General features: G+C 33.3%; 1 protein-coding gene across 1 annotated transcript in view; it reads right to left on the reverse strand.

Moving 5' to 3' along the window:
- Positions 1-4,897: 4,897 nt before the first annotated feature.
- Positions 4,898-25,310, reverse strand: part of LOC123707082 (dynein axonemal heavy chain 7) — a 56,811-nt gene continuing 36,398 nt past the window's right edge. Inside the window, exons 49-72 of the mRNA XM_045656864.1 lie at positions 24,978-25,203; positions 24,196-24,341; positions 23,719-23,914; positions 23,281-23,351; positions 22,692-22,849; positions 22,344-22,497; positions 21,184-21,317; positions 20,660-20,933; positions 20,154-20,295; positions 19,273-19,451; positions 18,683-18,846; positions 15,808-15,949; positions 15,020-15,086; positions 14,529-14,674; positions 13,651-13,803; positions 13,257-13,386; positions 12,664-12,905; positions 11,293-11,449; positions 10,352-10,518; positions 7,814-8,051; positions 7,202-7,353; positions 6,261-6,398; positions 5,773-5,916; positions 4,898-5,579 (exon numbers count right to left, since the gene is read on the reverse strand). Coding sequence (XP_045512820.1) covers positions 5,373-5,579; positions 5,773-5,916; positions 6,261-6,398; positions 7,202-7,353; positions 7,814-8,051; positions 10,352-10,518; positions 11,293-11,449; positions 12,664-12,905; positions 13,257-13,386; positions 13,651-13,803; positions 14,529-14,674; positions 15,020-15,086; positions 15,808-15,949; positions 18,683-18,846; positions 19,273-19,451; positions 20,154-20,295; positions 20,660-20,933; positions 21,184-21,317; positions 22,344-22,497; positions 22,692-22,849; positions 23,281-23,351; positions 23,719-23,914; positions 24,196-24,341; positions 24,978-25,203 — 3,927 coding nt within the window. The 3' untranslated portion in view covers positions 4,898-5,372. The remainder of the gene's footprint in view (positions 5,580-5,772; positions 5,917-6,260; positions 6,399-7,201; positions 7,354-7,813; positions 8,052-10,351; positions 10,519-11,292; positions 11,450-12,663; positions 12,906-13,256; positions 13,387-13,650; positions 13,804-14,528; positions 14,675-15,019; positions 15,087-15,807; positions 15,950-18,682; positions 18,847-19,272; positions 19,452-20,153; positions 20,296-20,659; positions 20,934-21,183; positions 21,318-22,343; positions 22,498-22,691; positions 22,850-23,280; positions 23,352-23,718; positions 23,915-24,195; positions 24,342-24,977; positions 25,204-25,310) is intronic.

A 25,310-nucleotide genomic window follows, 5' to 3' on the forward strand; every position in this document is an offset into this window, starting at 1 on the left:
ACACGATATTAAAATTGGATAGCCCGCGGTCAGGACTCAAAAAGTTTACCCTCTAAAACCCAATCAGCGATTGGGCCAGCCGATTTATATAGACCTTATATAAAATAATGCTTTATGTGAGCGTTTATCGGCTCAGACAGTCTAAACTTACCTACACGAATGCTAAGTGAAGCTTGATACTGGCTGAGATTCTAACGAGTTTGTCTAATGGCTAATTATGTGTTTGGTATATGGGCTTAATTGACAAACAGTAGTACTTGAACTATAAAAAATTTGCAGAAACTATAACGTCTTGGCACTAATAAGCTCTGGCTTAGATTAGCCTTGAAGCAAAGAATTTTGGGACTCATATACGTACTTAAAGCGTATCAATTCTTAAGAGCTCGTCAACGTACTGTCGAGAGTTTCCGCGTTGAGAGTGTCGTTTCATTTAACATCAGTGTACGCTCTGTATAACATATACAACTTATACTTTAAGATTTTCATCAAAGTAATTTATCATTAAACCGTTTATAGAATTAGTAAGGTTCGATGAAAAGCGAGTATATTTAATAAAATTTGTCCACCGGATAATGGTTCCGTTTCATCAAATATACTTTAAAGTTACGGTTGTATAATAGAATAAATTCAAATGTAAAGCATTGAAACGTAAATTATTCAATTATAAGGGTCGGCGAAAGCCTACATAGCGGAAAGAACCTTACTTTTGAAGTGTGGATACAATTATACAAATTGGATCATTTATACTAAAGAGGAAACATTTGTGTTTTTTTAATGTTTTCACACAAAAACTACTGGATTGATTTAAAAAATTCTCTCACTTTTATAAATCTGCACTGACTGACGTGGGTTCTATTACATTTTAAAAATAGGGATTCCTGATAAATGCAATAATATAATCCAAGGTGTGAAAAAAATATTCAAAAAAAATCTGCAATCGCTTGCGCTGTGGAAACTATAGACACTAGAACTATATAAATACAGTTTTATACAACGTATCAATCTCTACAATAATATACAAAATAATGTTTTACAATTGCAATTGTATGTTGGCATATCAATATGAAAATACGTAAATAATGTTACGAATTTAAAAATGTAGTAAATTTATATTTGTTGTAGAGTAAAATATGTATATTGATTAGATTATGAATGTAACTGTGTATCTAATAATCAGAAAGGAAGTAATTAAAAATTAAGTAAAATAAATATATAGTATAGTAGATATACTTTTATGTTAACAAAGTATATATAGAGTCAGACTTAGTAGACTTTTCTCTACCACGGAATTGGTATCTACCCGAGTGAAACCGCGAGACGGGGGAAAGAGACAAAGAGACTCTTAAGATGGGGCACAAGTGGTCAGGCGCTAGTTAAAGATTTACACACACTTGGTGAATAGTATTGATATAGCAGCAGGTCTCTTTGTTATATATTTGTTATATCTCTTGGACAATCAGGCCGTCATAAATCGCTAAAGTTAATAAGTGCTCAACGTCAGTTTCAGTTACTACTTCCTACATCTAATTTCATACCTACATTATCCAATGGAATATTGTCATTTAACGGTTCATACTGATCAACAAAAACACCTTCGAAGTCAAAGTAAAAAAATCATTTATTCATATAGGTAACACAATGTACACTTATGAACATCTTCGTACAGAAACACGCAATGTCCTTGCTAAGGAGATAAGTATTAAAAATAAAGCTGAGAAAGGCAAATCTGCATTTAGTCACATCAAACAAAGAACTTAATATTTTAAGCTTAGTGCATATTTCCACGATAGACGTTTATATAACAAAAACAACGCAAAGTAAGTTGCCATTTACAATTTTCAATTAAGATCGGAAAACAATTAAATTTTCCGGTAGCTTCGTTTAAATCGCAGGTTGAGTTGGCAAGCTAATTAATTCCTCTTGTAAATGCAATACAACACCGAGTCGAGATAATAACATGTCTCTCGTCATAGCAACGGCCAAATTGGACACAGGTAATGGGAGGGACCCGGGGAAAACAAAGTACCTACTGTTGAGAGGCGATGACTGATTATAGACATTTTATTGATACACATTTATAGGTTGTTAACAATATTTTTACTTAGGTTTACTTGCATTCAATTTGCGGAATATCTATAGATGATTACGAATCTTTGGATCCGTTTATATCAATGTATAGTCGTCAAGTATGTTAGTCCGAACCTCGATTATACAATTATCAAATAGAATCGTGAGTTAATTATAATAGTTAACAAGTTACAATTTGATAGTATGTACTATAGTATGCATTATATGAAATATGATTCAACGAAGATGCGTCCTAAATCTAAAAAGGGCAGCATTTAGTTCATAATTGCGTATATTTATATAAATATGGTGTATATTTTCATATTGGATCACGGTTTCCTTTACAGTAAAAACTGTACTAATAACAGTACTGTCTATAAGTCTCTAGCAAAGCTATGCTAAAGTAGGGTGCCCTTTGTACGCAAATCGTATCTTAAAATGGCGAATTCATAAAACCTAGCGTACTTTAATTAGGCACAAAGCATGAGGTGGGTTTCATGTAATTTTAAAGGCACGAGTAAAATTTCTTCATTGGATTACGAGAGTACGTAGTGTGAAGTGTAATAAGTACATATTTGTATGGGGTGAGAGGGCGGTAGCAGAATCAAGGGCGCGGGTGAGGGGGATGCTGCGCGGGGCGCGCGCAGATCAATATCTCACGTTGCCGGGGCGACCGAGCTAGACCGAGTGCCTCCCTCCCAGGGCTACTATGACGAAAATTAAATGTCCGAACAAAGCCGTAGTGTTACAGACGCGTCAAATTCACTTGATATACTTTCTAGATTGTTTTCACGTGTTTAACTTTATAATGATAGCATAGATTGAACTCGATATGAAACATGTTTAAAATATTTTCAACTTTTTGTTTCTATGAAATGAATACAAATAGAACTATATGAGATAAAACAAATATCGCAATCCTTATAAAGATACACTAAACACAATTTGAATTTAGAATACGATAAAAACAAACAACTGTACGACAAATCTCAAGTAAGAAAAATTCGTTCGTCAGCCCTAGTAGCGTAACACCCCGCCCTTATTTAATACACGTTGGTAAGAGTTTTTCATGCTAAATGACAGGGCAGCGTAACACACTTAAACTCCGAGTCATCGCGCACGTAATGGCCAGACTTCATTCGAATATAAAACGCTATGACATTGACCCCAAACGTACTTCCAGATCATAAAATTTTATTGGCACCTAGTGAGGTTAGTTAAACAGATGCGAACACAAGACGAGAAAACGTGACGTTTATCACGGCTAGATTAAAAATTTAGATGATTTTTCTTTACAGAGATAATAGTTGGTGGTTGGTGATTTGTTTTGAGATTAGCTCTGTTGATGCTTAGAAGTCGCATTGTCATTAGCAGGTTAACAGCTGGCAGAGCCATATTGGACTGTCAGAAATCCGCGTTTCAGGAGCATCGGTGATGTTGAAATAGTAGATCTGTACACCTTTGGCAAATCCAGGCTCGCACTTGTGAGAAGGGGCGGATACGGGCTACTTGAAGGAGCGGATACGGGCCAGTCGTCATCATTCCAGAGCCACTCTTCGAAAATTCGTCTTCAGCATCACTGCTAAGAGATCAACTGTGTCCTTTTATCCACTGTAGGGTATCCCTGTTTGTCAGGGTTATTACCTGCAGTGCATTGTGACACTCCAGTATCATTTGTTATTTGTATTTTTATTTTCTAGGGCCATCAGCAGAGATACTATCGGATACGAACTTAATACAGTGTTAGTTATTTATTATTTTTATATAAGCGTATATTGGTGATTTATAATGTATATACTGTACGCACAACGGACCGACTACGCGCCTAAGTGCGGAAATTGAGTCCACCCTACCTTACCTTACCTTAAGTATATACTGTGTATTTAAATACATAGCACATACACAACATATTATAATTGTAGCAGTAAGACTTATATGCCACATTATTTCTATTTATATTCTTACAATAGCAAGTTTATACATGCTAATATATATGTAGGCGAAACAGTGTTTGTCACCTTACTAGCAAATGTGTTGTTTTAATAAGATGATTATAATTAACACGTCCAGATCAAACAATATGCATGATAATCTTAGACTAATCTGTGTGTGACAGCCGGAAATTGTACGGAATGTCATTAGAGCTTAATCGAAAGGCTAATTGTAATGGATTCAGCTAAGCATAAAAGTGACTGAAAAAAAATCAGGAAGACATGTGGTTCGTAGATTCGCGTTCAAATTATTTGAAGAGGTCTATTAAATATGACTGTTTTTATTTAATAAATTTCCGTCTCCAATTGAAAATGTTAGTGTATTTAATCAGTTTAAAAAGGCATTAAAGAATGAGCCTAGAAGTCTATAATTTGATCGGCTGATGTGCATCTGTGACCTGCATCTCGTTGGTATTAAGGTATTCTAAAATGGTTATTTTTCCTAAAATTTATACTTAATCTAAAAAATTAAGCTTTTCTTCATAATTCGAATGGCCGACCTACCTATTGTAGATGTATAAAAGCGTTAGATATTATAGTTTCTTAATGACCAATTAGATTGCTTGAAAACGTAACTCGATATCTGATTAGTTAAGGACTTATTAAAGGAAACATAGGATAGGAAAATATAAAGCTTCTATTGGATCAACTTTTAACTAATGGCTGCGTAGTATTATTTATTTCATTAAATGACATACTCAATTATACGTTTTTATAATACTGATAGGGGCGAATAAAACAATAATGAAGATAAATTATATATTTCTCATTAAAACTAAGAAATTAAAACATATTCTAATAAGTTACAATAGTTATAACACGATAATGTTAAGCATCAAGAAAAGCTCTCAAAAACATTTTAAGCACAGCTCAAAACTTCGGCGGGTTTGTGCTATTTTGAAACATTTTAATATAAATAAGATTTTCTGCCTAATTATCAAGTTTGTTCAGGCTAGTTAAAGAATAAAGCGTAATAAATTTGTATATAATTCAAACAGTATAATTTTCATTTTTTTTTCATGCTCAATAGTCCTTGTAATATACAAGTTGTATTTAATTAGGTAAAGTTAATTTTTCAGAACATCAGGTTGATTATAACATCTGTTTAACTGAGAATATTTTACAACTTTTTGGAAAAATTAAAATTGCTCAAGTAAGTAAACGCCGTAAATTTTAGCAAAATTAATCAAAAGAAAATGTTGTTCTTGTCCCAAGAATAACAAAGGCACAATGTTATTTAATAAATATATTAATTCTAAGTTTATATAGACTAAAATTAAAAGACTAGTAATCATAAAACGAATAAAACCAATTTTAAAAAGGTAACTGTGTAAGTAGAGCAACACCTCGCATAATCCAGTGATCAGGCGGTTTAGCTGTGGGTAGTCGCATAAAAAGAATATAATTAGTAGAATGTCCAGTCGTTGAGAGAACGCCGCGGCGATCACCCGTCTTGTAGAGCGGACAGTTGTAAAATACATCTTGAGGTATATCTTCACGCTTTAGCGGGATAAGCCATACCTGCGTGGAATGAAAATTTTATAACAGTTGAATGTTAGTTAAATTTAATTTATTAGACTGTAAAATACATATTATAAATTAAAATCATATTCATAACTCTTATTATTTATATATATATCATTATTTTTTATGATTTTCTGCTTGTTAACAGATAATCTTAAATACGTGTACGATATTATATGTAAAAATTTACCGGCGGAAAGTCATCGTAAAGTATCTTAGGGTGTGATTCGTCAATGTAGTAGTCATCATTATTCCATCGTGCTCCTTCCATGAAAAGTCCGCGAATGTAAACACCTTCATCAGGTGGTTCTTCTAGCGTAAAAGTGCGTTGCACCTAATGAATGAAATATAAATTATAATGCTGTAATGGATGGAGCAGAACCACGTCTGGTCTTCGTTAGTTGGTTTGATTTTTTTAGAGATTGTGGAACAGATGTAAATACCTCTACAAAAATGGATCTTAAAATCTTGTTTTTTAAACGTTCATAATCTAGCAAGTTGAGGACCTCAGAGTAATAAGTTTAATAAGGAAAAAATAATCTTGAAAAGGGTAAAAAATTATATGTATTGCCAGGAAGTCTTCGTTCACCATTAATAGGTATCCAGATTACTTAGGCAATGGTAGTTAAATCAATAGAAACCAACTTTGAGTAAACCTCAATGTATAATTAAACAAACCTCATAGTGAAATGCGAGCTGATCAATAGGAATTTTGTACTTTCTTGCGTAACTCTGCTGTGCGGCAGTGAGAAAGGCTTGCGGAAAATAGAAGCCCGACAACCAGAACACAACCGGCGGACCATATTGATGCCAATGCTGAAGCAAAGATGTAATTGAAAACTGTAACCTAGTGAGTTCGAAATTACTTCCGTCATTTAACTTTTCTTCAAACATTTAAATGATAGTTTAGTTATGATTGGTTAACAGAGATCGAGTACTGAAAAGAACACTTGCAATGATCCGTTATTCAATTTGGCCAATCACGATCAAACGATACGTGCTATCGTTACATCGTTTACTTACTCACTCAGACATTTTCTTATGTTGTTTGAAGACAACGAAGAGAATATTAATACATATAATATGTAATTTAAAGAAGAGTTCATAGATGGCCTACAAAGTCACTCAATATAATTAAATAATATAATATATTTTTTGTAACCATAACTACATATATAGAGCCAGCTAGAAAAATCAAAAGAATTTGGCTAATCAATGATAGAACTGTAAGTATGCTGCCACTTATAATATCACCTAATGCAATTGAAAAAATTTAAATCAATTTTAATTAAAACGCGGTTATATAGAAATATCAAAATATAGTGGAACATAATAATACTTATAGGGTTAGCTAGAAAACTCAAGAACTAGATGGCAATTTATTTATAGAAATGTAAGTGTATTAGACTGCTGCCACCTATAACATATAATATTGCAATTGAGAAATATTAAATATTTTTTTATTTAAACGCCAGAATATATTTATAAATACCAAAAACACAGTGATATGCTTAATGTTCAAGCAAATACGTGTATCATCCTTGATATAATATATCTGACTTAACGGAACTTATACATATGAAAAAAAAAACATTATTATGATACAAGGTTATAGAAACCTGCAAAAATGCTAATCTTGCAAGCAAATCATCGAAATATGCTGATAGCGGCTTCAATGATGGGTAGCTTTTGCCAGCCCATAGAGCAGGAATGCGTCCACGCACCATACTGGTCAGTACCTCTTCTGTTACGTCCGTTAGTACACTTACGCCTTGAAATAATGATGTAGTTGTTTTACATTAAGTATAAGGTTAATTCTTAATCTAACTAGTATGTATTAATGTAATAAGGTTTAAACAAAAAGGTCTTACGTAAAGGTACGTTCATAAATATTTTAAGATTTTTAGGAAGTACACAAACAAATTAAAAAAACAGAATATTATATGCATAAATATGTCTGTGCCTCAAGGAGGACACGAGACTTCAACATAATATGGGATATATATTTTATGTGTTACATACATTATACTATAGTACCTATATTCTCTGTGTATTATTTCCTTTGTTTATCATATATTTATCAGGATAATTGCATAATAATTTTGAATATAAGAGACTAAATGTATAATATTTTAAAATTATTTTATGACTAAGAAAATATATACATGAATAGTTTTATAACGTGTATGTCACCAAAGTGTATATAGTAGAATCATCAATTAAAAATGTACCTTGCACAGCCCCAATAACCGCTCTTGAGCTACTCCGGACAACGTTAACGAGTCTATCATATCTGGCAGCCTCTTGAATCACGACGATTGACATTGGAGTCATATCAGCAGGCTTTATATCACCTTCATGGGACGGTCCCGTTAATATCTGTTTCGGTAGTCGAGCAAGGATATCCTCCGCGATGGCCATGGCTTGCTGTTCCGGTGTTACACCTGCTCCACCAGCCGACATGGTGTCCTAACCATTGAAGGTATGAAAATGTGTTTAATACCAAGTCTAAATTCATAATACGAACTATGCCTCATTTTCGACGTATATAGCGCTGAACAAGTGCTTTGAAAGTTAAAGCATTGTACTGAGGTCTTTAATGTTCGTAAAAAGCGTATAAGTTTAAATTTAGCAATCTGTGAATATACTACGCAGAAAACAAAGGAACAAATAAACAAAACACTTACAGAGAAAAAAAACTATGAAAACAACAACTGATTTCCTGGACCACAATCATAACAACGTAATTTTTTTCTGATATGATCATGACAAGGCAATTTCGTCAACGATGCAAGCACCTATTTTCTCACCCGACACTGAATGAAGTACAGTCATCGTCATCAGTTAAAGCAATTTAAAAGCTGTCAGATGGAAACCATTACCGCTTATTGAACACATCAAACGCACATCTATAAAATAAACTCACCAAGTATTCTTTGAGGAGGTCCTTTGAGCAAAAGAAATATGTTATTAATGGAAAAATGAATTGGAATAAAATTTAACTCGAGTCGACTCACCGTGCGATCCTTGTCGGCCGACGGCAATGTTTAATGAAACAGAATACAATTTCTATTAAAATACATGTTTAGACTACATTATAATAATACATTCATACTAATATAAATTCAAACCCAAGTTAATATGTACTGTTAGGTACATTTTTTTAAAATCCTGGCTGTGATTTTAAAAAACCCCTTGGAGACGAAATAACTATTATTCCTTTACATACTTGAATCCACTTGACTAACTACGCTAACCACAAATCTAAAGAAAAAAAATCCACTAGACATAAGATTTTATTAGACCTACCTACACATAGTGTTTTAGGCGAGTATTAAGTTCAGTGTATTACTCTTAAAATGCTTTATCGCTATAAAATAAACTATTAAAGAAAATTATACATGGGGTCGAAGAAGTCAGGGAAAGACGCCATTACATAGGTTATACATATACGTTGTTATTCATAAAAGTACCATGAGATTTATTACATTATTTCAAGAATTTTTAGCTTCTCTGTTTTTAATTTTATCCAAAATGGTGTAGAATTAGTTTTTTTTAATATAAGTTAATACGCATAGTATTGTCTTTTGTTAACATAGCTTTTAGATATTGAATGAAAATAATTTCTTATCGGTTTGAAGCTATGTATTATTATAAGCTTATAATTATTTTACATAATTTTTTTCGACGTTTTGCGTGCTTTACAGCGTGAGTGGTCACGGTGACTGAAGACAAAAGGTGTTGAATGTCAAAAAGTATCACAGCTGTAGAGAAAGTTGTATTATCTGTATTTATTCCCCGGAGTTGATATCGACAAAAAGATATAAAAAAATTATAAGTTTATAATAATACATAGCTTCAATCCGGTAAAAAGGTGTTTTATTTCAAGTTGATACACAATTGTGTATCATGTATGTATCATAAATTTATAAGCGAGCCTTATAGCGAGATTTATATGCTCAATTAACACTGGTTTGTACGGTAAATAAAAACATTATTTAGGGTAAGATTCAGACATTTCAAGAGATTGAACCTTTGAGTTCACAGTAGCGTCAATGTGTATCTCATTTTTTTTTAATTTCGACTACTGTATGTGTGGATGTATTTTTGTGAATAAAATGTAATAAATAAATTTAAAAATCCAATCAATTGAGTGATAATTAGCGTTCTCTGAATCTTATGTTTATTATTAATATCAATGTTAGAAAAGGTAGAAATAACGCCACTGATTGAGTATCGCGAGTTTTATAAAATCGATACAGTGCAGTGGACTGGGGCCATTGCAGCTTTGCTTCTTTTGTATTGGAGCGACAGGTGTGAAATTACCTACGCGTCTAGGTAACTTAATATTTATTTTACATTTAAAACATTTGTTACCTCTCCAAACTGCTCACTGAAGTAATGACTAGGATAAAATTGCCATAAATATTTTAATAGTAACTGATTATGAGGAACCAGATAGAAAAAATCATTTGCATTTCTATATAGACAAGTAAATAATGTAGGTACATTAAGAAGATTCTTAAGACATAAACTAAAGGTATTGATAATTTAATGAATAAAAAAATAAAATAAAAAACACCTTTTCATTAGATCTTTACACTTTTTAAATAATACCTGTTGTAGGCTAGTCTAAGCATTGAACACAGTGACTAAGTCTTACTTAGTACGGCTTAGAAGTGACTATTAGAAACTGAATTTCCATCACATTATGTGCATCTTCATATGTTAATGCTTTCAGGATGGCATTAGAATAACCGAGAGCCTACCTGAGTCAATATAGCCGTACTCAAAAGCTCCTCAGCCTCACGGAAGTGCTTGGTGATGTCAGCGTTTGAGTGGAAACCGAATACTGAAGGGGGCGTGGCGACGGGCAATGAGCGAGCAAATGCAATGAAGTCTGAATGCTCGCGTAGTGTTGGTATGTGGTATACACCTGTTGGTTTATTATCAACATCACCTTATAGTACTGATACTGATGTCATGAAATCATGCTTTAAATATGTAATACTGCCGAATAAGCTTAGTTAAATGTATGTGATATTTTTTTATAGATTTTTCCATTCGTAAATGTTCGAACCTTTTTGTATATATTATGTACTCCATCTTTGGCTATATCTTTAGTATAATTGTTTTTTCATATATATCACTTACGACAACTGTAGAATTGCGAAATAATTCAATCAATCATTGTCACCCGAGTCAACGGAATTTGGCACCAGTTGATGGACAATCCTATATGCCTTAGAGAGAGCTGTACATCTTTTAAATTACTTTCATCTGTATACATAGCAGAAGAAACAAATCAAATGAGGAATTTTTGAGATCTTTCATACATATATTTTATAAAATAAAATAAATCAGTGGCGCTATAACCTCTTTTTAGGTCTGGTTCTCACATTTCTGAATCTGTTTAATGATCATTTGTTAATCGAATAGGCAAGTAGGTGATCACCCTTCTGTGCCTGACGCACGCCGGTCTAAGGCAAGCCGGTTTCCTCACGATGTTTTCCTTCATCGTTCGAGCGAATGTTAAATGCGCACACAGAGAGAAAATCCTTGGTGTACAGCCGTGGATTGAACCTACGACCTCAGGGATGACAGTCGCACGTTAAATATAGGCCAACACTGCTGCAAATACTTAATGCCGGCGTTTAATACTTCTTCAGACTGAGTGAAAGACTAAGTCTGACCGAAAACAATTACTTACCAGTGGGGTCCAGTGGGTATTTTTCCTCGTCAACAGTCCTGGGGTTGTAGAACTTGTAAAGTATCGTGTTAAGACAACGTCGGTCCCAATCATCAGTAACTCTACCACCATAGTTACACTCACCAGTTAAGTACCGCAAAGCAACAAATTGCACATCCTAAAAAAGCTTTCGATTTGAGTATATTTTAGTATTATTCTGTGCCCTATCTATAAAATTTCCAATTAAATTGTTAAAAGGCCAAGGTTGTTTAGCGAATCTAATAGCGAAGGATTGATTCAGTTAACATTTATAACAAAACTTTTTTGATTTAATATTTCAAAATCCTAGATATATTTATTAATATAATCTTTAATTTTATAATCTAACTAAGATATCCTACAATTCGTATGTGTATGTGACTTTTAAAGTATCCAAGCAATGAAACAATGAAAATGTACAGCTCTTCTGGACCTAACACTCCCCGTCGGCTTTTTAGTTTTTAACCAGCATACGGTTTCCTCACGATGTTTTCGTGGTCGAGTCAAATTTAATGTTTAAAGAATTTTATTACTCATTACAAAAAAAAATACATGATACACTTAATATATACGAACTAGATAAACGTTGGCATCAGCCGTTCTCATTTAGTCTACTAGGTTCATTCTGATATGTATCTTTGATGCCCTTTTGAATTTGTTAAACGCGCTTATATTGCGAATTCTATACGGTAATTGGTTAATTAATTGCACACCCTCATACTTTATAGACTTCTTCAAATAATGTGTACGTAGCTTCGGCAAGATAAGCAAACTACCTCGACGAGCATTGCGTGTAGTGGTGTTTGTTGTTTTTTAATGAACTTACAGGTGCTATAAACATAGTTGTTTAATCGTCATAATTTTGGTTTCTTGGTTTTAATTAGTCTGTGTTAAAAAATGTATCTAAATAGTGCTTTTATAATTTTTTTTGTTGTGTTTGTATGTTAGAAATTTTGTTTTTGCATGCTGTACCCCATATTTCAATTAGATATATGAAATGTTTTAACTAAACAATTATAAATTAAATAACGTACAAATTGTGGAAGGCATTTTGATATTGATCAAAATCTTTTGGTTTTAGTTACATGTGATATATGAAAGATCCACTTTAAATATGTATCCATTATAAGACCCAGTTATTTCTCCCATTTTTTGCACATACACAAAAGCCATTGAAGTACGGCCGGGGTTCGAACACACAAGGGAAAATAGTCTCCAAGTTGCAGCCTATAGGCCAACACTGCTCTGTTTATCTATTCAATAATTTTGCGATTTTATATCTTTTCAAATTGGTCCACCAACGGGCATAACCATGAGATCTAGAAATGTTTTAAATGTGATGATTATACTCACATCATACTCATTAAGAAACATATAAAGTTGGGTGACACTGATCCTCAAATCAGTTTCATTAAATTCATATCGGATATTCCACCCCAATGGCCCAAACTGCCGTCTCTCTTGAATCACAGCGTGGAAGAAACACAGAGCAAACAACATCTTTTTGAATATATCTGGCTGTTTGTTCCCTTCGAACCATTCTGGATCGTTTATCGGATCACTTTGGTACGATCGAGCTATATTCGCTCGGAGGCCTATAATTTTTTAATCAATTACAAGAGGCTTCAAACTTTCCCGTTATATATTATTGCTTATTATATTTACATACAAATACTTATATTCTATTATCAATTCTACTTATTATTGAAATGTGAACCACTAATTATTATCGTCATACTATGAAAATATCTATGAGAAATGATATTTTTCACATAATGAACTTTTTCATATAAATAACTTTTAGCAACTTATTTAAATAATTATTTTAACACAATTACAGTATAGCAGTTAATCAAATTTAATTTGTAAATTGTCTGTGAATAAAGGCTTATCTTACAACACACAATTGGTAAAGTACATAAAAAATGTGGTAAAAAAAATCCTACCTTGAGGTGGTTCGTTAGTCATTTTTACACCATTCTGTAGCACGTAAACGGGAAAATGTTCCGCCGGATATGACGTTAGCCAAAGCCTGAAGTCTGGGTGGGTGGAATCCGGAGTGAGGCCTTCACAAATCTAAGTGAATTATGGACATATTTGAAAATAGAATCAAATAAGAGAGTGTCTGTTAAAAATTATTAATTTAATAGAGTCGCGTTTTCATATAACGTGGGAGCTTTTACCTGAGTAAGACAAGATTTATAAGCTAAAATTAGATTTTTATTATAGAATCGCCCACATTCGGTACGATTGAAATATAAAATTTGACTTTTAATTTTTTATTAAAACACTTTTAGCATCAAAACAAGTATAGTCAAGTTCAAAAGCTCTAAAAAATACCTTTTCAAGCATCGGCATCCAGCTCTTTGCCAAATGGCAGTTTTGTAAAACAACCCACGTGCCGCTGCGTACACCTTCGTCAATCAACTTTACGGCTATTGGCCCTTGGCCCTGTCCCAATGATAACGAAAACAGCCGGGATGCCCCAAAACCCTAATAATCATGCGGAATTACGCAACTCTCTGGATAAGCATTTTATAAATAAACTTGAGAACATTATTGTTAAATATAAGTTACGCATGAATGAATATTTAAAATTAGTTGTAAAATTTACTAGCGTGTCTCGCGTAATACTGTCCATTAAAGACAATTTTTTTTTACATTTGAACCACTACTTGAGATCTTCTCTTTAGTTTTATAATTTTATTTATAGATTTCAAGATTAAACGCTCTTTATACTTTTTTTTTAAATTGAACTTAAGTTTTATATATACATAATAAAGATAAATATATAATTAGCCTTCTGAGCCTGACGCACGCCGTCGAAATTTTTTTTGGGTCTAAAGCAAGCCAGTTTCCTCACGATGTTTTCTTTTACCGTTCGAGCGAATATAAGATGCTCACATATGAAAGTCCGTTGGTGCACAGACAAGGATTGAACCTACGACCTTAGGTGACCTTGGATGAGAGTCGCACGCTGAAGCCACTAGGCCGACACTACATTGTTGATGAAATATATTAAAACAATTATAAAACTTAAGAAAACACTTTTTATACGGATTGCTATGTATTATTATTAAAAACTTATTTTCCGAAGTTTCGCGTGCTTTACAGCGTGCGTCACTGTGACAGCTTCAATCCGTTTAAAAAGTGTTTCCTTAATGTGTGAAAGCTATGTTGACAAAAGACAATACAATTATAAAACTTGCTTTCCTTACCTGATCATCAGCAAATTTAAGAAGTGTACCCATAGGATCCGAGCCAGGGGTCAAAACAAATAATAGTGGTATACAACAGTGGGAGTCCGCGTAAGAGGAACCCAAGTCAAACAATGGCGGTTCAACAAACTGTCGGCCCATTTTCGCTACAAAAATATTAATACTAATAATAAGGCTACATCAGCGCTACGGATATATAAGCGAACTAGTTTTTTTTTTACATAAGACCAGGCAGATCTTTGGTCAAGAAGTTCTCTTTTGTGTTCTCTTTTCTAAAAAGTGGCTTTATTTGCTTGAACCCAGGTCTGGCTGGCTTGGCGACAACTACTCGAAATATCCATATGATATAGGCGAGTCGGAACCTGCTGGCCAGTCGTCGAATTGGTTCGGAAATACTTCAGTGTTGATAGTCTTAGCTAGGCATAGTATCTAATGAGTATGAGTCAAAATATGTGAATGTTAAAGATTTAATTACACAAAAATTATTATACCTTCGCAGAAGTTTTGAACAGCTGGTACCATCATATCAAACCTCATACAACGCAGAACCATCATTTTCTGAAATGTTTATATAGATTGTTGAATTATATAGAATATTGTTTACTACAATGTACTAAAACAAAGGATGGGACCAATAAAAAGATGACGTGTGAAGACAGAAGAAGTCCTATGTGGATGCGTAAAGCTACAACCAGAGAAGAGTGGAAGCCCTTAGAGGAGGCCTATGTTCAAGGACAAGCTGTTTAACAAAAACCAACCGGCTTGCCGATTAATTATTAGTATTATTTTTTTTAGGATTTCACGTTTTTTATGTACACATGTACTAGTACAAAAATTACAGCAATAAAAGCTTTTATTATTATTATTTATTACTAGAACAAAGGAAATCGGAACGACACTGGGAAATTAGTATAACAATTCGTTCGATGTACCTATGTCTAGAAACATAACAGACGTCAAAAAACGTCTAGTTAATTGACAATACACAAATGATACGTTTACCAACCAGTAATTCTTATAATATACATAAAATCATTAAAAAATATTTTTACTTTTGAATTTTTTGGAACATTTATGTTTAACATAATTGTTATGTATATTTAAAAAAAGATAGCTTGTATGTGTATGTGTGTTACATAGACCTTAGACATTACATACGATGTGGTGAACTTTATAAAATAAATAAATGAGTTAAAAATAGCAAATAACTAATGTTTAAGTATGCAAATTAAAAATTAGTTTAATTAGTTTGGTATAAAATTATTTTTTTAAACAGTACCTCAAATAGATCCAATTTGGAATTCCAAGGTTCAGGCAGAGGCTGGTTGTGAGGGTCGGCTGCATCGCAGTAAACCTCCCACGATGGAAGGTTTGTAACAAAATGGTTTAAAATACCACTGAACTTCTCCATTTCGTTTAGTCTGCGATATTTTATTTTCAAATACATTAATACAAGCTCCAAGTACAAATACTACCTTTACGGCTTAGTGACACGAAGTGTAATGTTAAAAATATTAACAGAACCGAACAAGTCACACATTTTTGACTTCAGCGTGCGAATCTCATCCCTGAGACCATCACCCATTCCAGGCTGTGTCCCAATAAACTTTCTATGTGCGCATAACACTTGCCCGTATGGTAAAGGAAAAAATCGTGGTATTTTCCTGAAACCCGAAAAGCTGACGGCGTGTCAGGTCAGGCACTGCAGTTTGTACGCCTAGTTGCCAATTAGATAAACGAAATGATCACGAAACAGATACACAAATTTGACGCCCACACCTAAAATGTTATTTATTAAATAATTAAAATAACGAAAACTTGCTAGAATTTTGTTATTCTGAAGTACAACTCTTTAACGTAGATATATATTCAAAATTACCTAAAATATATATTTTTAAACTAAAGTACTTGATAGTGGACTAGTGAAGTTTTTAATTTTTTAAAGTTTTACCGGATTTTTCACAAAAAAGCAATCCAATGGAACCGTTTAACGTACTTAGCTGTCCCTTTTTATCACTGGGAATACACAATTTGACAGAAAGAGATAAATAGTAAATTATTAAAGCTGATCAATTATTTACTATAATGTATAAGAATCCATTAGTTCGATTAGTATTGTAACTAAAAGTTTCAAAATTTTTTATCTAGACTGGCAAAGTACGGCCCGCGAAAGTATTTAATAGTGATACGAGTATGTGGCACGTATCAAATAATTACGTTTTGACAGTCGAGAATAAAAAGTAGATTCTATTTGTATTGTTTTAATAATATTAAAATTAAAAGCTTAAACAATAATGCATTTTTTTTTATAATTCTGGCATTCCTCTAGAATTTCTTAAACTTACAAAGTTTTCCCACCACTGATCTAGACTATACTTATCTTCAAAACTAGTGACCATACAACATTATAGTTCCCCGGGTTTCATATTTGTATCTGTTTCGCTATCACTTAGGCAAATAGGTTTTCTGTGCCTGGCACTTACCGTCGACTTTCCGGGCATTCCGGTTTCCTTCACCGTACTAGCGAGTGTTAAATGCGCATATAGAAAGTCGACCTTAGGAATGGGAGGGGCATCCTGAAGCCAACTAGCCTACGACTGCTGCTATTTATCAGATAAATTCAGATTGATGATCAAAATTAACTTCACTTAAGTTTAAGAATACAAAAGCATATGCACAATATATACTTGAATAAGGAAAATTTGTAGTCTAAATACTATTAGAACCATACTTAACTAATAGTTCAACTTTGTAGTTAAGATTTAATCTTAACTGAATTAATGTAACACAAAACATGAATTTCCGAGAAGAGGATATTGATATCGAGACCAGCAATCTCAAGAAAAAAAAATGATTATAATAGTTAGTAGGATATATATCTAGTTTTGTATGATTAAATTAAATTTCTTAATCGTATAGCAACACGATTGTATTTAATTACTAGCTTAACCGCTGATATTTCCAAAATTTACTAACATTATGGATTTAATTTTTTTCGTCAAACTTTATATAGTTATTCAGGATAGAGACAAATACAACAAATCCGAAATCAGTCCAGCCGTTGTCGAGTTGAAAGTCATCAAACAAAGTCAACTTTGTTTCCTTTGATGAACAACTAGTTTCTCATGTAATAAAATCGCTGTTTCATCAGTTAAATGTTTGGGGTAACTTGTCGCAATAAGAAAATTTTTTGATTTATAGGTACGACCGTCTCTTCGAATTTCATATTAGCAAATGACGCGATTTAAAAAAAGTTTTATCACTGTCTCGCTTCGTGAGCGCACTCCACTTTAGAAACATGCCGTGATAATGACAAAAACTTTCATGTTGCAGTGACAAAAGTAGCCTGTACGCGCTTAACCTTAGAGTTAATTAAATAGCTGACTTTATTGTAAAAAGTTTTCGAAACAATAACTTTTATATTTCAATGGCTTGACATATATTTTTTGTATACCATTAATAGTTAAAAGAAAAACACAGCATTCTACATTACGTAAATGAGAGCGTATTCAGATTCATATAAAAGAATCGCTTATAACTTGAAAAAAATAAAGAATACAAGTCCGATAACATAGCTTTTAATTACAGAAAAAAATTCTATATTTAATGAAACATGTGTATTATTTATTCGTTATGGTTCGTGTATAGTGTTATATTTTTGCTTAGTACTAAAAACACAGCCATAGAGATGAGAATAATTGGATCTTATGTGGAACTTCTTATGTTATATCTGTATGTAACCATTTCTATATACGCCCTTGCCTTAGCTAACGTAAACACACATAGCCATGTGTACGCTGAGGCAACAGGAATAAGACGCCTAAAGAGAACTAAACCTTTTGAGTTATAAACCTAGTGTAGTGAGCGCAAGTGCGGTATCTGGGACACACGAAGTGTCAAAACATTAAAGAACACAAGACTGTTAATGAACATTACCTTGTTTTAATTCATTAGTATTGTAGAAAATTAAGTCAACATAATATTACTTATTCGCCCTAATTGTAGCTAAGTCACACTCTTTTGTGAAGTTAATGAAAAAAAATGTATGCCGTATACTACAACACTAGTTGCGTTTGTTAAAAAAACTTAGAAAAAATATCGTAAGACACTTTAGTCCTAGAATATCACACATTTATAATTTTGATAATACTTACGAATTAAACTCCCCCCAAGCCTGCGGGCTAAGAAAAGCAACAGGGTTTGGCTGTACGTGCCTCGGCTGGGCGCCGCCCAACAAGAACATTACGTGTCCGCGATCCAATCTGCCCTCCGCCACCATTATCGTGATCGTCAAGAGTAAGGAAAACACAATTTTATCCTGTGCAACAATTTCAGAATTTTATACATACTATAAGTTTCTGACAGCTGGCTTTCTAATAATTGGTTAAAGAAATATTTAAAGTCACCTTATAGAATATATTTCTTATCATATACGCATTATTCCGAAGGGCTACAGAGACCACCTCTGACATACCTCTCTCCTTTCATCAACTTTCATGACATGGGTACTTCTAACTTTCCCTTCTCTAGCACCGCCTGGATTTGGTCCAGGTATGTACGACAACTACCCAACCCGATCTCACAATCCACGGTTGCCTTCTATATCCTACTTGTAACCACTTCTTATTCATTTCCTTTCGTATTCTTGTCGAAGACCACAAATTAAATATGATATGATAATGACGTCATTTATGGTCACGGATGGGATTGTTCTGGAAGAATCTATTTTAGAAATAAGACAAACCTTCTCAAACAAACTCCTGCATATATTGGCGTAGAGCGAATATGTAAAGTGAGCTCGTAGTATCGCCAGACGTTCTGGTATTTCTTCAACTTTTTCCGTATTATCAATTGAGCTTGTAAATAATCCCTCGAACCAACCCAACGAGTACTGATACATCGGGTCTATGTTCGCTAAAGATGCTATAAAGGAATAAACGATATATATCTAGTTTTGTATAATTAAATTAAATTTCTTAATCGTATAGCAACACGATTGTATTTAATTACTAGCTTAACCGCTGATATTTCCAAAATTTACTAACATTATGGATTTAATTTTTTTCGTCAAACTTTATATAGTTATTCAGGATAGAGACAAATACAACAAATCCGAAATCAGTCCAGCCGTTGTCGAGTTGAAAGTCATCAAACAAAGGCAACTTTGTTTCCTTTGATAAAATCGCTGTTTCATCAGTTAAATGGTTTTATAACAAACTAGCGGACCCGAAAGACGTTGTCCTGAACACACAAATACAAAAAAGTCATCTTATTGTAAATCTCGAATCCACATTTCCATGAAAAATTTTCATCAAAATCGATCCAGCCGTTTGGAGTTTAATCAGGCGCAGAATATTTGTATAAATGTGTTGTACTCATTCTTCCGCGATAAGATATTTAACTCTTAACTCGCTGACCCGTCGAACCTTAATCCACATAACAAGCCATGAATGAGCAGATTTATGATTTTAAAAGATTTTCAATTCATGGTAGCCCCCAATACGAAAGTTTTAATGTTTTTGGTTAGGAATTAAATTTAAATTTAATATACACACTTTAAAACTAAATTATACATGTTCATTGCAGTCACATTTGCGAAGAATTATAAGGATATTTGAAACGCACCTATAAGGAAAAATAAGTTAGTAGAATGAACGGCTATAGGTACATAGTCGTCTCTCGCTGTATCTATAGCTTTCTCAGTAATCATCGCAACTTCTTGTTTCTCTTTAATCTCATTTGACGTATCCTTTGCTGAATTTAAAATCTATGGAAAATAATTTATTACATTTTATTTTGGTGTGAAGCCTTGCGAAATTCTTGTGAGGGCTTAAATGTTGAAGTCATTTTTTTAGGTTTTTCATGTAACTAAAAGTTTCCTCGCCTAGATAATACAATAAAAACCTTCCTTTAAACAGACAAACGTTATCGTTTTATTCTTAAAAAGCCGGCAGCAGTTGCAAGCCTTTTAGCAATGTTAGTGTCCATGGGTGGCGGTATCACTTAAAAATCAGGTAAGCCAGGTGACTCATGTCCATATAAAATATTATTTCCAACTTAATTTAAAGTGGAAAGTACTGCTAAATCTTCAACACAGATAATATTATGTAACTTTTTTCATCATTTCTTACCTGTACAGCTTCTTCATCTTCTAGCAAGTGTTCAGATGTAGATAAAACATTTAAAATCTTCTTCTCAATCTCCTGTAACAATCTTCTATGTTCTGCGCCTTGTGTTGTTAGATCTGCTTTTGCCTGTTGCAAATCAGGTCTCTCTCTTGCAACTACCCTCGCTAAGAGTTGCGCTTGAAGACCATCTTTGGCCAACATGAAGTTCACAAGAGTGACTCTTACACCAACTTCAGGAAGATAATGGGGATTCGCCAGTTTCGTACTTATATATAGCCTAGAAGCCATAACTTCTTTAATTAAAAGTGGTATTTGATTTTTATAAGGTTTTCAAGAATGTATCTAAATAAAAAGAAATATATTGACTCGCAAATTTAACCAAACGACTTTGTTAAACCTGTACACATTGAAAATTATTTTACCGAGTTAAAATTACAGCATAAAAAGGTAAAAAATTAATAAAATAACATAAAATTAAAGCAGAAACACTGAATGAACAATACAATATTAACAATATCAAAACGTACTTGAAATCTTTGCTATATTCAACAATCGTGTCTCCAATTTTGATGCAAAGCGCACCACCTTGACGGAAAGTTTGTTGCTGTAGTAATGGCTCCAACATTGGATCCAATTCCTCAAGAACATTTTCTAACAATACCTATAAAAATATAAAGGAATTTGAAACTGTAGCGGTCAATCTATGATACAATGTACAATATGGGTCTGTATACAAAATATCCTTAAATCTCTCTCCACTCTCTAGCACTATCTAACCAACCTATTGTCATGACTGCATTTGTATTGTCTAAAGTTTCATAATATGCAACATTGTTGTAGAAAATAATAATATAATTCTGTTTAATCGTCGGTTAACCATAAAACCTCTTTGCAAAAGCAACAAAGTTTCAGTTAATTAAATGAAATTCAATTGTCTGATGTAGTGTATACTTATAATCATGTGAATTAATTCGCGTAAAGTGAATTCTGTCAATTTTTTTTTATGAATTCTTTAAAACTTTCCTCCTTTAAATTATTCAAGCTGTGATTTCGGCATCGTTATTAGGTTTTTATATTTGTAAATTTATTTAATTAAAAGAAGTAAAAATCTTGTTGTGTCTAAGACCACGTCTTATGAACATGAACGAAAATCATGTTGAAGAATTTATCGATGAGATTGAGAGTCGTCCAGCGATATGGGATTCTATGTCCGACAAGTGCAGCAATAAAAATGAAAAGAAAAAGGTGTGAGAAGAAATATGCAATAAATTTATTCAGAACTTCACAGAAAAAAAACCGCAAGTGAAAAAAAATTGTATATTTTTAGAACAATTATTTTTATATTTTCATTACATGGACATTTGCCAGCAGTGCGGCCGCGGCAATTTTGATGGCGTCCTTATTGTTTGGCCGTATGTACATCGCGATTTATTGAATTCAGAAAATGTTACTAAATTGGCAGAATTCACTTTGCGTGGATTAATTTACACAAGTATAACTATATAGATTACGGCAGACAACTAAATTTCGTTTAAATAACTGAAATTGAGATTGTACATTTCTTTAGGTCTCCATTTTTTCCCGGAAAAGAGTTCAGAGTTTTTCGGTTAAATTAAGAACCATTTATTTAACTGCTCCTTATTAATATTCCTGCTAAACAATGAAATAGAAGATTTAGTTAAGTTACCGGCTGCCCAAACTGAACAGCATTTTCCAAAACCCTTCCGAGATCAGCCTGAGTCATTCTGACAACGCACAAATTATTCGGTTTCTCCATATTTTTTATCCAGCGATTCGCTTGCCCTTGGGGATCAATCATTAGTGGCCAACGACGGGCGTTCCTACAAACATACTCCAGTATTGTAGTATCGACGTACTCGGGACGTTACGAACAATTTTTTTATAGTAATTAATAATCTTTTTGAACATCATATGCGTTTGAAGTGTTAAAATATGAAATATTTTTTTTATGTCTATCTCTACTTTACTCCTGTTTAAAAGACATAAAAATTAAATGACTAAAATATATTCTTACATGATAATAATAGCACTCTCAACACTGAAATCATCCGAGGGCAGTCCATCAATATTCCACTGCTGTATAGTTACGGGTTCACCCAAAACTTTGATCAAACTAAAGTTCAACGTACACACAATACCACATTCGTGACAAGCGCGGGCCCATTTCCTTATCTGTAATAATGGTTGATTCAAGATCCAAATAATTATATTTTATATTGATGGAAGTTTCATCATTTCCTTGTAGACCGTAGCAATGTGTGCTATAGGTTCGGAAAACCGGGACATCTGCCATATGTGACGTAGCACCACATTGCGTTGTATATGCAAGGGAGATGATGCCGGAGAATCACATAGTGGGAGAGCAATTACAAGAAAAAGCAATCCTACTTTAAATACTTGTAAGGCGATGTCAATATAACGGAAGATGGTTGCTGTAGAAGCTAGTTTCTTGGTAAAATGCTTACGTAACTTCAAGTTACCCCAACAGTGACGTGAGTAGTGGGAGGGGTTCAGTGGGTAGAGCTTTTAAAGCGAGTCCCAAAGTTCGCCTCAATAAAAAAAAGTTCACAATTAATAATATAATTGTTAAAATATTTACATACTTGTTCAAATCTGAATGCCGCTGTGAAAGGACCCAAATAGGCGATCACTCCCGCAGCAATTAAAATATCGCCTAAAATAATGGTTGTATTATTAAAAAATACAAAACTTTTATAACTTTGAATGCGTAAATATTGGATGAATATTTCAATAAAAATCTTTAATAAGTCGGAAATTGTAACAGAAAGCTAAACTTTATATTTTCTTTAAATTAAAACATCTGCGGAAAAGTATCAAATGCTAAATAATGCAATAAAATGCGATAATTTGATTTTAAATTTATTTACATTCGACGTTTCAAATAAATTCCAATCGGGTTCAATAAGACTCCCATCCCATAACTATATCATATATACTTTTTTGCATCTACAGATAATAAAAACTTTTATTTAGACGTGTAGTACCCGCGTAAACATAGACAATATCACCCTAGAACGTACCCGTCAGTGAATTGTACGTATCTCTCAACGTTTTAGCAATTTGTGTCCAACGAGTCTTTTCACCCCCTAAGCCCGATATAAGCATTTCAGCTCGCTTTAATTTATTACTGCAATCCATCACTTCATCGTCCAACATCTTTTGTTGGCGGTTCTGTTCTGATAATGCGTCTTCTAATTTTCCTAATTTCACTTGTACCTAAATATAAGACTTTCATTTAAACATATGAAAAAATGTCCAGGAAACTGTACGTATTTTAAAATTTTGAGCTTTAAAATTTTTTAAAACGTAAGTACAATTTCGATATTTTGATGATAAATACATACAAATAAGTATTACACTTGACAAAAATACGCAAAAAAATTCTCCGTAAGACTTGTTTAGAATTTCCGCTATATTATTATTACCGTGTTTGGAAATATTCATTAATTTCTTACTCAATCAAGGATTCAATTTATCTAATATATTAGTTTTCCTACCTCTCGGAGTTGAGCTTGCTTGACAGCTAAAGCAGCCATGGCTTTATCGTAAACAGCCTGCGCAGCTGCCAAACGTTGCTTCTTCGGGGCCACTACTTTGGCCACCTTGTCATACTTTGTCATTGCAATGACCCATTTGCACATGCCTGACAAACGTTTAACCTTTATAAAATATTAGCTACAATGTTTTACTCTTAATAATATTGTGGTATATCCTGCCCTTAATGAGAAGAGCGAACTCTACGATAGTTTCGTCGAGTATTGGATCAAATATTACAGTACCCACATTCCATTGAAACGATGTTATGTTCGTGAATTTGGTTAGTCATACGATCACGGAGCGCTGTTCAAGTTTTCCTTGTACGAATTTTATGCTATCATCAATTATTAATATTTAAGTATAAATTATACTATGAACACTGACTGTTAAATAGTGTTGATGAAAATTATCATAAACAAAAAACAAGTACATGTACATTTAGTTTCTATGATTTTATAGAATCCGGGACTGACGGGTAAGAGGTTCCCCAGATGTTAAGTGATACCGTCATGGACACTCTCAATGCAAGAGGGCTCGCGAGTGCGTTGCCGGCCTTTAAAGAATTGATACGCCCTTTTCTTGAAGAACCCTTAGTCGAATTGGTCTGAAATGAAAACTGGTAAATATTTCTCTGGAAGAGATCGTAACGCAATCTAAGACAAATGAAAATTGTGCTCATAAATTGACACACTACAGTCGGTTTCAAAATTCCCTCATTAAAATCATGATGGTACTGAATTACCTTCAGCAGCAACAGAGACAGCTCGTATCTTTTCTGGCACAAATCCATCATCTTGCATCACAGTGGTCATCAATTTCTTCATCACCGGTGGAGGTATGTTATCTTTATCGTAATTTTGTAGGGATTCAAGAAACTTTATATCATTTAGGACTTTCTTTGATGGTCCCCAGAAATCTTCTATCGTACCTACTCCAGATGGATTCGGTATCTTATCGGGTTTAATTTCCTAAGAATTATATTTGTTAGGTAATATACCTCATATCAATGGTAATTTTAACATTTCTTTATGGAATGCCCGTGCTACTAAGTATACGTGGCAAATATACAAGAAGT

Source organism: Pieris brassicae, chromosome 3 (assembly GCF_905147105.1).
Source record: "Pieris brassicae chromosome 3, ilPieBrab1.1, whole genome shotgun sequence".
In the NCBI taxonomy this organism is placed as follows: domain Eukaryota; kingdom Metazoa; phylum Arthropoda; class Insecta; order Lepidoptera; family Pieridae; genus Pieris; species Pieris brassicae.